The 14,558-nt window shown below is 40.9% G+C and overlaps 1 protein-coding gene across 1 annotated transcript in view; it reads right to left on the bottom strand.

Annotated features, from left to right (window-relative positions):
* PYGL (glycogen phosphorylase L) overlaps positions 1 to 14,558 on the bottom strand; it is a 37,417-nt gene that overhangs the window by 5,630 nt on the left and 17,229 nt on the right. The window contains exons 10-20 of the mRNA XM_063290548.1: positions 14,117 to 14,209; positions 12,513 to 12,659; positions 12,023 to 12,186; positions 10,948 to 11,062; positions 10,199 to 10,300; positions 8,995 to 9,142; positions 7,354 to 7,412; positions 6,333 to 6,474; positions 4,474 to 4,681; positions 3,691 to 3,825; positions 2,434 to 2,500 (exon numbers count right to left, since the gene is read on the bottom strand). Coding sequence (XP_063146618.1) covers positions 2,434 to 2,500; positions 3,691 to 3,825; positions 4,474 to 4,681; positions 6,333 to 6,474; positions 7,354 to 7,412; positions 8,995 to 9,142; positions 10,199 to 10,300; positions 10,948 to 11,062; positions 12,023 to 12,186; positions 12,513 to 12,659; positions 14,117 to 14,209 — 1,380 coding nt within the window. The remainder of the gene's footprint in view (positions 1 to 2,433; positions 2,501 to 3,690; positions 3,826 to 4,473; positions 4,682 to 6,332; positions 6,475 to 7,353; positions 7,413 to 8,994; positions 9,143 to 10,198; positions 10,301 to 10,947; positions 11,063 to 12,022; positions 12,187 to 12,512; positions 12,660 to 14,116; positions 14,210 to 14,558) is intronic.

The raw sequence follows: 14,558 nt of genomic DNA, 5'->3' as shown, positions 1-14,558 counted from the left end.
AGACTTTTTCCTGTACCACTGCTTGAAGAAAGTGTCTTCTAAAAACTGGCAGTAGGTTTGGGAGTTGATTTTGAGTCCATCTTCAACCCGAAAAGGTCCAACTAGCTCATCTTTAATAATACCAGCCCATACCAGTACCCCACCTCCACCTTGCTGGGCCTGAGTCGAAGTGGAGCTCTGTGCCCGTTACTGATCCAGCCACGGGCCCATCCATCTGGTCTGTCAAGAGTCACTCTCCTCTCATCAGTCCATAAAACCTTTGAAAAATCTGTCTTCAGATATTTCTTGGCTCAGTCTTGCCATTTCAACTTATGTGTCTTGTTCAGTAGTGGTCGAGTTTCAGCCTTCCTTACCTTGGCCATGTCTCTGAGCAGTGAACACCTTGTACTTCTGGGCACACCAGGTAGGTTGCAGTTCTGGAATATGACAGCACTGGAGGATAATGGGTTCCTGGCAGCTTCACGTTTGATTCTTCTCAAATCTTCAGCAGTTAATTTGCGTCTTCTTTTCTCAACACATTTCTTGCGACCCTGTTGACTATTTGCAACAAAATGTTTGATGGTTCTGTGGTCATGCCCCAATATCTTAGCAATTTCAAGAGTGCTGCATTCCTCTGAAAGACTTTTTACAATTTTTGACTTTTCAGAGTCAGTTCAATCTCTTTTTTGGCCCATTTTGCCTGAGGAAAAGAAGCTGCCTAATAATTATGCATACCTTGATATAGGGTGTTGATCTCCTTAGGCCACACCCTCCCTCATTACACAAATACACATCACCTGATATGCTTATATCCAATAAGCATTCAGGTTTATACAGCTTGGAGGTGGAAAATATGCATAAAAATGATATGGTCAAAATACTCACTTGCCTAATAATTATGCACACAGAGTAGATTTAGGGCTTGTCCATGCTAAATGGACACAACAATGAAGAGACAACACTTGAGCTACTCTTCACAGATTGTCTCTATAATAGTTGAAGGTGGGCCTGGGAACTGTATCTTAGAAAGCTTATGCCAAACTTGGTATAAGACCAAGAATAAATTGGTTAGGCTTCATATTCCATACAAGTACTTCCTACAGATTAAGAAGAGAATATTCTGGCAACAATTAATAGTGGCATCACAACCTAGGAATCCACCCTGATTTTGGTACTTGTTAGCCTCTCATTCCATCACTAGGTCATTTCATTGCCTTATCCCCTACAGCAACAGCTGAGAGATTCGTTTTAGAACATTTGAACTGTAAACTGCCCAGAGTCGCTTGGTGAGATGGGCGGTGAAGAAATGCGAGAAATAAATAAATAAATAAATAAAATAAATTAGGACATTCTATGCACAAGGTTTTCCTGGGGCTTTATATTAACCTGCTTCCTACTTGGGCTATGACTGAATATTTACTGCACTTAAGCAACATGCTAGAGATTTGGAATTCCAACTGGATCAATCTGCCCTAGCCAAGAATGTATTCCTGAATAATCATGTCCCTTTCATTAGGGTAGCAAGATACTTAAATCACATAACTGTCCCTAAACTTTGAAGAGCATAAACATGAGCACATTTCAATGTCCTTCTAAAAACTGCTTTTGAGGTCAAATACAAAACCATCCCTTATGAGCTACGATTGTGGCCTTGTGGAGAAGGAACTATCAAATCTATAGCTGATGTCCCATTATACTGTACTTTCTAGAAGGACATAAGGGCCCATTTTATAATTCCCTATCTAACGAAGTACCCAAACAACTGATTTATTTTATGCACAATTGCTTTTATCAGATCAGTATGTTTTTGTTTCCTTAAATGTGGCTAAATACTGTACTACTGTCTATAAAACTAGACACACTCTGATCACCTTAATGACCTAGCTATAATTTAATGCTGTGTTATTTTACGTAAAAGTTGCTTAATTACTTTAGTTATTTGTTTACTTGAAGAATCCTGGTTAGTAATTACAGAGTAACAGAATTTGAGTTATGGAAAGGCTTAAATAACCACTCACTTGGTCACTGTAGTGAATAAAATTAGTCATCTCCAGTCAATTAAATGGGCAACAAAGTGAATTCTTTTCAAGTCACCAATGCTAAGCAGATGTATATGTGAGGCATGCAAAGAAGGAAAAGTCAGACTAGCTTGGCATGACACACAAATTACTTTTAGTCTAGCTTTTGTGTGAATCCATCCAATTTGGTTAGTGGTTAGTACATCATGCAAACCCAAAAAATTGGGTCAAGTAAACATGGTTAAATTAACTATGCATATAGGTATTGTATGAATTCATTGTAGGTAAGATACAGAACACTGGAGATTTGCAATCTGGTTATTCTTTCAGATGCTTATACAATAAACACCGTGAAAGTTTTGGATTCAGACTCAAATCAGTCACAAGTCATCAGTTGACAAGTCCTACCATAGAAAGTTCCCCACACCCAGCTTACCATGTAGAGTTGACTGACACTGTCTTGGCATTTGACATAAGCTTCATAGTCTGCAAACAATTTAAACCTGTCCGAAAGGAAGAGCAAACAATGTGAAACGATTTCAACTCCGAAGACGATCTGAGTTTCAGATTGCTAGATCACTGCTTAGTCTTGCAGTCCTCAACCCACTGCTCCGAGATGTCTGTGTGCCTGTAAACACCTCTCTTGACATTTTGGAGATGCCTTGTCCCAGTGGATTTCGTTACATGTATTATATATTACTCTAATTAACTAAATTACAATAAAGAAATGGTAAATGAGTATGCTGTTATCCAAAGTGCCAGCCTCCCATCTCATCTCTTTTTTCCAAGAACACCTTTGAGCCCCCAAAACAGCCTTGAAATGAAAACAGGTAATGACCGAAACACATTAACGCATCTGGAAATCTGCTTACCTGCCCACAAAAAAAAAAAAAAAAAAAAAGACAAAGACAAAGGAAAGTTGATTTTGTAGGAGGTAGGAATGTGCAAAATCTGCTATGCCAGGAACATGGTTTTCTGGATGAAACAGGCCTATCTGGGGTCAGACCATCTCTGAAGCACCACAAACCAATTTTTGTTCAGAGGATTAACCTCTGGGAAATTGCCAGACGATGCAGAGAATTGTTAGGTCAGGGTGGTTCAGAGTAGAAGAAATATTCCAGAGGTGTCCAGAACAATAAATTTTAATAGATCTTGTAAGACATATCCATGAGGGCAAGAGAGAATGGTGGAGAACAACCACATCAGTCTGCTTCTGGTAATTGGGTACTCTGTGATAACAAACCACCCCCATGTCATCTAATTTGTAAGAATGCCCAAAATACGTTCCCAACATTTGAAATGAATCCACGGTCCCTAAAGGCATTTAATCCTAATGTAGTCCAAAATCTTGTCCAAGAATAGATGATACTGAAAAAATCCTCTGAGAAGTCTCCACCTGGGTGGGGGTTAACACACGTTCTTAACAGCTGACAATCCTAAACATTAAAAACTGATCATGTCTGCATATACCACCACCCCGCAACTCCACTGTGAATTTCATTGTTCACGCACCCTAGGATGTGACAAAATGATTTAAGGGAAGAACTTCATACTGGATTTAAGTTTCTTGGGTGCTTTTAAATGACTTGGACCAAAGAAAGCTGACCTTACTTGGACTCATATGTTTGTCTGAAAAATGACAAGGGGATGAATGGCCATTTCAAAAACAAATCTGTAAGCTGTCTTCACTTACCGGTCATGGTGGAACAACATGTTGACCACATCTTTGAACAAGTCAGGTTGTTTTGGTGAAAAGAAACCGCTCTTTATCTGATCAATAGCTTGCTTCAGTTCAGGAAGCTTGTCATAATATTCCTGAGCATGGTACCTGGTGGAAGAGGGGGGAGGCATCATTATTAGATAAGCAGCAGGTGCAACAGAACTTTATATCCCTCTTGAGAGCAGACCAGGAAAGGTGCACAGGAAGAGAGAGTGGAGATGAGATGCAAAATGGCATCATTGGAAAGAATCAGGGCCTATAAAGGTGGGATAAAAATATAAAATAAATATAAATAAATTTTGGGGGGCAGAGGCACTGAATCCAAATGATGGTTTCTTATCTGAAATGCTTAGATGCAGTAATGCTTCTCATTCAAAGCAATTGATCTATTAAAATATAACCCTAATATCTATCTCAGCATTTTGGCTTGACTCCACCCCTTCATCTTTTTAATGGGCCATCAACTACAATGGACAAAAAAAAATGTCAGTGGGAAGTGAGGGAGTTCAAGAGAACATTCTGCCTCCAGGCCTAGGTATCTTAAACAGGCAGTGAATAGAGCCCCATAGATTGTTCACCCCAATAATATAAAGTCATAGCACCACAGTGCCAAATCATCTCATGAAAATGTGAGCGCACACCATTATCCTACTCTGTGTTTTCCTCCTCCATTCAAGTTCTGGAAGTAAATTTCACTCAAGATAATTAAGGATTGAAATTCACTTGTGCCCCAGTTCAGCTGCTAACCAGTCTCACCCTTTCCGGTCCAGCTCTGCCACATCCTGCACTCTCATGCCAAAGATGAAAAGATTCTCTTCTCCAGCTTCTTCTGCCATTTCTACATTGGCACCATCCATGGTCCCAATGGTCAGAGCCCCGTTGAGCATGAATTTCATATTGCCAGTGCCCGAGGCTTCGGTGCCAGCTGTGGAAATCTGCTCTGATAAATCGGTAGCTGGGATCACTGCCAAGAAGATATTATCTTAGTATCTGGGCATTCCTTTTTCCTTCATTTGCATGTTAGTCTTCCTAATTCTAAGGCTCGGAGATAGGCAACAAACTCACACCCATAAATCCTCCCCAGCAGAATAAATCATGCATGGACAGAAGCAGAATTTGCAACAAAATGTTAGAATGTGGAGTGCTCAAGATAACCAGCCAGCATGATCTTGTCCAGGTGCAGCAGATGAATCACTTTCTAAGCTGCAGATGGAGGACTTAAGTTTTGATGGGGATGAATGAGAAGATCCAAATAGGAAACTTGAAAAGTTAAGGTTCAGATGCATCCAGGAACCACGCAACAACTAATGATTAGAGAATGAGCATAACCAACTGGTTCTTTTGACTGGTCATCTGGCAAGGCTGACTCCATGTTGCTGATTTGTGCACTTTTTGAACTAGGCCCACCAAAAAGTCACAATCCCTTGTGGTGGGTGCCAGGCTACTTTGCGTTAGGACTGGTAAGGATGATGGTAATAAAACCTGTCAATTAGTTTGGAAAAGAGCTAAGAAAGTAGATACATTTCTGTTCATAAAGGGGTTGAAAGAATCTTTTACTGGAATATTATTCAGCATCTTGAAAAATCTTACATTTCTGTGCCAGTTTTAATATCTAGGTGGGCTTGTATACATATCACCCTTAAAATCTCATTTATGGGGCCTAATTGGGTGCACCAAAAATATGAGATATCTTAATCCTTTTTTTATGAAATAGTAACACAACAAATTGCTATTACTTATGATTATGGAATACAAGTAAAAGAGATGTACAAAGCTCACCAATCTGGGATAGAATATTGCAGAGAATACCAGAGTATTTTGCTCTCCTGCTGACTGAAGCAGTCGAGCAGTTTCTGGAAGCCAGGCCTCTGAAGTGCAAGTGATTTAAGGTGTTCTAGGAATGATCTTGTCCTGAAACAGGATTACTGTGTCTGGAAAGCCATATCTGAGAACACCTTGAACCACTTCTGGGTGAGACTTTATTTCCAAAAGACTGCTCCCATGAATGGTGTAGTTTGGAGGAGGTTCAGCATAGGGAGCTAGGAAATATTTGTTGTTGTTGTTAATATTAAGTATATGTCCTGGAGGTATGAAATCCCAGGAGTCATCCAGATTCCAAACCTGTGCATCTAGTTCATCATCGGCTAGATACCACAGCAGCACCCAACTTAGTTCTTTGTTCAAGGACTTCAGAGGGTCCCACTGAACATTACCTTCTGTTCTCTCCACTCATCAGTCAGTACTCTGGGTTCATTAAACATACCCTCCCCCACTGCAATTCTGAAGAACCTTGGAGCTTTCAAGAGTGCTGATGACTTTTCTGTGTAGATGGCACTGTGCTGAGAAGCACTTCAGATTCAGTTCCAAAATGAAATTTTGGAGTTCACAGGGGCATGAAAGTAGCATCTCTCCACAACTCCACAAAAATATGAAGCTACTTGAAAAAGCTGAAGATGGGTGCTATGTTCATGCTCTGAAGCCCCTTTTGGAATCAACTCTGAAATGCTGCTCAGCCCTGTTCATTAGTTTCTGAGACACAACATGACTATTGGTCATCAAGCTGAAATCTCTTTCCTACATTTCCCAACCTGGTACCTCAAGATGGACTGCATTACCTTTTTCAGCCAGTGAGACTCTGTAATTCTCCAGAAAGATGACCTTCAGCTTGTTTCCAACCAGAGGATCATTGTTTACTACATGGCCCACAGAAGTGATCAGCCTTATTATCATTTTAGCCATATGATATCCAGGAGCAGCCTGGAAGGAGGAAAGCAATCCAGCAATAAAGAGTTGAGATTATGATAATCGTGACTACCAGTTCTGTTCTCAAACTGAAGAAAATCAACATAAGCAAGCAAGCAAGCATGGATCTCCTGCCTAGCATTCAAGAAACTGCTAGAGCAGCCTTCCCCAACCTGCTATGCTTCAGATGAATTGGGACTACAACTCCCAGAATTCCCAAATCGCCTAAATGAATTTGGGGAGTTGCAGCTCCAACGCATCTGGAAAGCACCTTTTGGAAGACGTGAGCTGGAATGCTTTGGGCTTTTCATGGGGGAGGGGCAGGGGAAGATGGGACATTAAAACTCATACATTTAAAGGGGGAATAGATTTCACTGAATTAAACAGGTAGGTAGGTAGGTGTATATTTATAAATATTCCTACAGCAGGTGGCAGGACCTAGCCAATCTTGGCTGCTCTTTAAATGTTAAACAGAGGTGGATCTGGTTAGTAGTTTAACAGGAAAATACCAGGAAATTCCAAGGCTGTAGGCTAGACAGGGATTTTTTTTAAACCTAGAAGGCAATAGCAGACATTTCCATAAGAAGCAAACTAAAAGGCCACATCTCTGAAGGCACCTGGAGACTCTACTTTTTATAGCATACATGCATATCTATTCTAACATAAATACATGTACACACACACACACATGTGTGTGTGTGTGTGTGTATAAAATTTAACAAGGCGAGAAGACAAGAAAGCTTCTCTTAATGCTACATATTTGAGTTGTTAAAAGAAATGGATTGATAATGGGTTCTGGACAAAGAGACAGAAAATGGCATTTCTAGCATTATTGGGATTTGCTTTCCAGGACACCCAAAAAGATGAATCTCGGGGCTCAAATTCATCACTCACTTTGCCTCCAATTATCACAGTCCTGGGCACAAATGGCTTCACTGGATCTCGCTTAATGCCTGCAGAGGAGAAATAAAGGAGACCATAAGCCTCACTTCTACCTAGACATAAAGTAGTTGTACTTGTCTCTTCTAGCCCTCATCTCTCTTTGCTTTCCTCAAGCTGCTTCTCCTTCTTTCTTCGAAGCCCATCGTGTCCGCCCAGCTCCTTCTTGAATGACTACAGCTGGACTTTGCTTCCTTTGCCCTTTTTGCCAAGAGGTTCCCAACTTTGGGGGGCTGATGGATACCTCTGGAATTTTCAGTGAAAATTATGGACACTTTCTCCAAGCAGTTATCATAGTGGGCATGGTCAAACCACAAAGCATCCATTTAGCAGAAGGCAAACTGGCCTGGATGCACCCCACATTCTTCTAGCTCCTCTGCCACCTCAGCTTAACTTTGTCCTTTTTCTAATTGAGAAGAATATTTCCAGATAAAGTACACAATTGTAGTCACCCACAATTTTTACTTTTTGTGAAGGCTTCAAGATCTCCATGGGAACAGCGAGCCTTTGGCTGACACTTTGCTCTGCAATATGCAACGTTCCCATGTATTTTTAATTAAAGAATTTTAATACATTAAATAAAATTAGGACATGAAACTTGGCATTTGCCAAGGGAACTACTGCCAGGGCTGTGTCCTAAAGTTCCTCACTGGGGACACAGGAAGTAGCGCTGCTTCTCCTCATCCACAGAGGAATCATGTAGGCCAGTGTTTCTCAACCTTGGCAACTTTAAGATGTATGGACTTCAACTCCCAGAGTTCCCCAGCCAGCATGGCTGGTTGGGAAACTCTAGGAGTTGAAGTCCACTCATCTTAAAGTTGCCAAGGTTGAGAAACACTGATGTAGGCATTTAATCCTATCTTAATGATCTCAGGCATTTTCAGGTGTCAGATCCTGAACATAGTAGGACACTGTATTTAAGGAATCGGGAAAAAAGACCAAAGAGTGTGTAGCAGAAGGAACCATGAATGTGGTGCATCACTGTGTGACCCATGCTCTCACACTGTGAGCTTGTGCACTGTTATATTAATTATCATGTGCTCAATGAACATTTGTTCATCGCTACACAGTTGTGTAGCCATTGTGAACTGCTACACAGCTGTACTAGAAATGGGATACCATGTGCTGCCTAAAATTTCTGGCAATTAACAATTTCTATAGATTGAAAGTGAGGAGGATCTGGGATGGAATGGAATGTAGTTCCAGAGGTTTTTACCACCTACATCAGGCAGCTGACGAGAATTACTGGCTTTGAAAAAGGGTTCAGAAGGAGTAAAGGCATCTAAGCTACCAGACAGGTAGGACCTGGAATTAAGCCTGGGAAGAACCATCTTTCCTTACTACCCCCACAAATTGGACACTCCCCATTTAGACTCTGCAGCATGATAAAGCTTAAAAAGAGCATCCAAAAATGTACTGTGACTCCCATTCATTGGCGGAGTCTCTGTTTCACATTATAATTCTTTTAAAATTATTAAGTATTTTTGTTTTCCCATTTGGTTCCATTTTAAAGCTGCGCTGTTATATTTAGGCAAGCAGGAAAACTGTAAGAATGTTCAGGGCTCAGTCTGCCATGCCAGGCTCAACTTTACTCACGGTTGTACATGGTGATCACATGTAAGCAATTCATGAGCTGCCGCTTGTATTCATGAATTCTCTTGACCTGCACGTCAAACATGGAAGCTGGGTTGATCTTCACTTTGTATTCCTGCTCCAGGTACTGGGAAAATTTGACTTTGTTTTCCTGTGAGGGGAGATGGAGGTATGACCACCCTTGGTAGGACGCCTTTATGACCAAGTGAAAGGAAGACAGAACCAGCCAAAGCCTGTTTGCTCTGGGTGTTCCTTCCAATTCTATCTGCAAAGACTGACCAGATTGGCAATAGAACAGATTCTTCTACTGTCCCTGAAGGAAGTCTGATAACTTAGGGCTCATCTACACAGCTTCTTTGCATCAGCAAAAAGATGACTTATTTGCTTTTAGCTGAGGACATGTCCTTGAAACGCTGCTTCCATCTTGTAACCAGTCCACCGTTGAGGCAAGATGAAGCCAGTTCAAGGTGTCACAGCTTGAGCATAACGTCTTCCCCAGGAAAATGGAGGAAAACCTCCTATATGGTCATTCTAGGTTGCATGCAAGAATCATTTTTGGAGTTTGGTGACCTGTTGGCCTTCCACTGGTCCACTACAGGCTGCTTCCTCCCATCTAGCCACTGGGCTCTGAGTCCCCATGGCCACCTGTGCTTTAGCAATGGAGAAAGCAGAATCTTGCCCAGCAACTATTTTCTTGTTTGCGTATACATGTGTGGGTATAGCTTGCCTAAGGGAGCACTGACTTTGTAGAAAACCAAATATGAGTCTTCCATGAAGTTTATATTCCCTCTGGTAAGCAGAAAGCAAGAAATATGGCAGATTTGCTCAACAGTGCCTCTTAAATGGCCCTTATCAGTCCACACCAAAGCTTTTCTGAAAGTCTTATTGTACTGCAGTCTTCCCAAATCTGATACTTTTGAGATTTCCTAGCAAGCAACAAACAACTTACATCTACCTTCTAATTCTCCCTCTGTACAGACAGGGCAAATAATAATTTCCTAGAGACCTGGATTGAAGTACCTACTTAAGCACAGAGCTAGCTCCCTGCATCATCCTGAACAGATGATCTGTTTCAGCTTAACCTGGTGCTGGCATGATAAAATAAAATGGTGATGAACTGCATTTGTCACTTGAATCAGTCACTTTGGATACAGCAAATGCAAAAAAAAAGGGGGGGGAGAATTCCCAGCCCCCTTTCCTCCCTTACCTGCTTGACTTTGGCTACCTCTCTGATGAAAATGTCATCATTCACAAACCGATGCAGCTTTGTCAGCTGGCTCAAATCTTTCACATACTCCTCCCCTATTTTCTGTAAAGAGAAGAAAGAGATTTAACATATCCAGCATCTTCTGGGTATCCATAGTCACTCCACTGATACTCATTGTGGTACCTGCTGCATCTAAGCATACTGATCTCTCCACGATGTTTTAGGCTCGGCAGTTTAAGACAGGCATTCCCACAGAAGAGAATATATGTGGCTCAGGATTGAACTGTGGAGCCCTTGGTGCTCTCTGAGCTTGGTTGTTTGTTTGCAGACGTTTCATTACCCAACTAGGTGACATCATCAGTGCCTGAATGATGTTACCTGGCTGGATAATGAAACAAACAACCAAGCTCAGAGAGCACCAAGGGCTCCACAGGCCTACGGCACACCAAGGATTCTTCCCTGGCCTACAACATACCAGCTGTCTTTGCTTGTTGCCTATTATCCAACACGTTCTGCAGGTCGTGAAATGCTACCTAGGAAGTCTATTTCACCAGGATGAGAGTAGATGAGTTGAGAGCACAAGCAGAGATCCTGCTTACAAAGTGCTTTCCCAGCTCTGAAGGCAAATGGAAACTTCCGGGTTATATGTCAGGAACTATTTATTTTAAAAACAAATATGATTTATAAAAACAAACAACACAAATTATTTAAAGGATTATTTGCTAAGCAGAACTGAGCATTTTTTTTACCTCTGCAATTAATTCTGCAAGTCCTGGGTTGCAAAGCAGGAGCCAGCGACGAGGAGTGATCCCATTTGTTTTATTCTGAAACTTCTCTGGTTCCAACTCTGCAAAGTCCTTGAACCTGAACACCAAACAAATGCATGTTCATTGGCACATCCTCAAGATTTACCAGTTAAACAGAGGTGATAGAAAACATTTGCCATCCAATGTTTTTAATTTTCAATCAATACCAATTGCATAATTTCCTTGCATTTTTTTTTGTAAACTTAAGTTTTGCATAAATAGACTGAAGGCCCACAGCAAGGTGGGAAGCAACAGCATCAGTATATGGTTTTTATGTATTTATGTTATATGTAGCACAAAACTGTTTCGCTGTACTGATTATTTATTTGCTCACATAAAGGTTGTGCTCACATGATGTGCTTAACTAGGCCATTTAAAGAACTAGTAGATTTAGTGGCTGTACTTGCACAAAGTCTGATCAGTTTTAACCTTGATTGGTTAAATCTTATGCTTTATATATTGGGTAAATTTGACCCATCTGGTTAGCATATGGTTCAGTGTATTGTAGGAACTCTGAAAATGGATTAATTCAGTAACCACATAAAGCACATTGAATGAGCACAGCCAGTTCATCACAGAAGACTGAAAGTGGCCCATGTCTGAATCTTAATATTTAGCATAACTGCATAAAATTATGCATGTGGGTATTTGATTGTGGTACCCCCTGCAAACTGCAAAGTAAACAAAGTGAAGGAGCCACAGTGCTAGAGATGAGATAACTTGGGGATAAAAATTGTCCTTCAATCTTTCACCTACAGAATGCATATGGCAACGGTCAAGGCTTTAATTAGGAAAGGTTTGGGAGGGCAGAAAAACACCCAAAAGGAAGCAATAATGACAATAAAGTTAAATATCAGCACAAGCTCAGTGGCATCCAGAGCTCAGCCCTAAACCTCAAAACTGATCCCACAGTAAAACACTCAGAAGCCTAAATCAAATTTAAACTTAGACTTTGGCAAAAGTGAAAGGAAATTGTCTCAGGCTGCTGAATACAAACAAAATACACGCCACTACTCACACTTGAGATTTGATGATATCTGAGTGAATCTTTGCAACTCCGTTCACAGCGTGAGAGCCAACAATGCAAAGGTGGGCCATGTTGATACGCTTGATCCCTCCCTCTTCAATCAAGGACATCCGCCTGAGACGGTCAACATCCTTGGGAAACAGGGCTTTGATTTTCTGAGTATGTGTGAAGATGAAAAACCACATCAGTTAATCCCATTCAAATGCATTCCTAACTATCCAATTCAGTTTGGGTTCTAGCAAGAGAGGCCTCTGGATCCTTGGACAATAACTAACTTAATTTTAAAGGCAAATGCTGTGCAACTGGCATAATTTTTTCCATTTCAGTATGGCTACCTGAGCAGAGAGTTCTTGACTGAATCAAAAGCTCAATCAAACTTTTCCAGCTTGAAAGGGGAATTGGGGAGAGGTGAGTTTTCATAAAACAGTTCCCTTGTCTTTTTTTTAAAATTCAACCAGAAAATAAGAGCAACCCTACTTACATCCAAATGCTTCTGATTGATTTCATAGATAATCTGCAAGTGTCTTGGAAGCAGCTTCTCCACCAGCTCAACTGGCCAGCGCTCAAGAGCTTCAGGGAGAACTGTGTGGTTAGTGTAAGCAAAGGTCCTTGTAGTGATGTCCCAGGCCTTGAATTTGTGAAGACAGAGATAAATAGGGCAAACTGAGAGAAACAATTAATGTGATTATTCTTGAGCATCCCCTCCCAACTACTGCTGCTAAGCCATGTACTACCTATTTTGTATCTGAGCATATGGTTTTTCTTACCTAAATGTAGAACTTTACATTTCTCACCATTGAACTGCATATTGTTAGATATCAAGATCCTTTTGAACCCTGAGCCTATCTTCTGAGGTGTTAGCCATTCCTCCCAACTTTGTCTTATATGCAAATTTGATAAGCATCCCTTCTATCTCCTTGTCTAAATCATATATGATAATGTTGAACAACACTGGGTCCAGGGCAGAACCCTGGAATACCTCATTACACACCTCCCTCAATGTAGACATAGATCCAGACAGTTCAATCAACTGTGAATCCATCTGGTAGTGAGACCATCCATTCCACATTGTTCCATTTTATTAAGGAGGTGGCTAGTTTTAGTTTAAGAACACTGTTAATGCATATATGCAGGACTAACCATGAAACAAATGTAATAATTTTGCAACTTCTGGCCTATATTTGAGCCTGAGTGTGCAGGGGTTCCCCGAGGCCTGAGAAATATTCCAAGGATTCCTCCAGGGTCAAAAGTTTGGGAAAGGCTGTTATAATATTGGGCATTGGGCCAATATTATATATATATTGGGCAACTGATGCCTTGCCATCAATGCCCAGCAGGTGGAGCTAGCATGAACTTCCTTGACACAGTGGTGCCCTTTCTAGCAGAGCTAAATACCTTCCAGGCTGAAGGCCACCCTCAGCCTTGGGTGGTTTGCTGGATGCCACACTCCACAAAATTGGAGGCTGGGCCAAGTCAAAGATCAAATTTGATTTAGTTTACATCTAAACTGAATTAAAACAAAATATGGTTACTCTCCAGTTTGATATTTAAAATTATCTCCCCCACATTGTATTAAAAATAAGACTTTGATAGCAATCTTTGGAGTTATGTGGGAGCTGAATGCAGCCTGCAGTGTTATTGCTTTACAGTAGACCTCATCGCCAGGGAACTGTTGTTATGGGATAAGATCATACTCTGAGATAGATCTGAAGGTATTAATACCCCTAATACCAACATTCCCCAAATTTTGGGATCTAAGACAATGGTTCAGTATACATAGCATGCCAGACTAGGCCAAAATGAGGTTTGATATGTTGTGTGAACCAACCCATCACATTATTTGTTTGGGCATTGCACAGCAATTTAATTTTTTAAACCTGGGTTTAAGGTTCAGCATGTTTTGTAAATCAACTTGTTTGTGTCTGCATACTGGAACTAGGAAGCAAATTACGACTCAAAACCAGGGTGCAGAGACTACAGAATTGGGCAGCAGGCTGAATGAAAGGAAGGCTCTGGAGAGTAGGGTAAAGGTGGGATTCTTGCAAACCCTGCAAAGAGAGTTGACAACAGAAGAGTGATCCAAACCTTGGACCACGGCAGCTTCTCTATATCCAAGAACACACGCATCAGCTCAGGAATAGCCATTGCAGGATGTGTATCATTCAGCTGGATTGCAACCTATTGAAAAACAAGAAACAAAATATGTTAAAAATCCAGAGGGAAAAGTTTAAGCAGGAAAATGGATTCAAATCTATCAACCTGCTGGATAATTACAAGAAGCAAGGTGCCGAAACTTAAGTCAACCTAGGGAAAATAATGCACTTTGAACTGGGATTTGCTGTTCTAAACTCTTCGCAAAAAAATGACTGCACGCCACCATTATTACTACCATACATCTCCCAGAAGAACATCTTATCAAAAAAGTTCTTGGGCAAAAGCCCTAGCTAAATTCTCAATTCTTTTGTTTTTGTTTTGTTATTTGTTAGATTCACATCCTGCCTTTCCTCTAGGACTTAAGGTGGCCTTT

This window comes from Candoia aspera, chromosome 1, assembly GCF_035149785.1.
Source record: "Candoia aspera isolate rCanAsp1 chromosome 1, rCanAsp1.hap2, whole genome shotgun sequence".
In the NCBI taxonomy this organism is placed as follows: domain Eukaryota; kingdom Metazoa; phylum Chordata; class Lepidosauria; order Squamata; family Boidae; genus Candoia; species Candoia aspera.
Note: the sequence above shows the minus strand (reverse complement) of the source record. Positions and strands in the feature narration are given on the sequence as shown.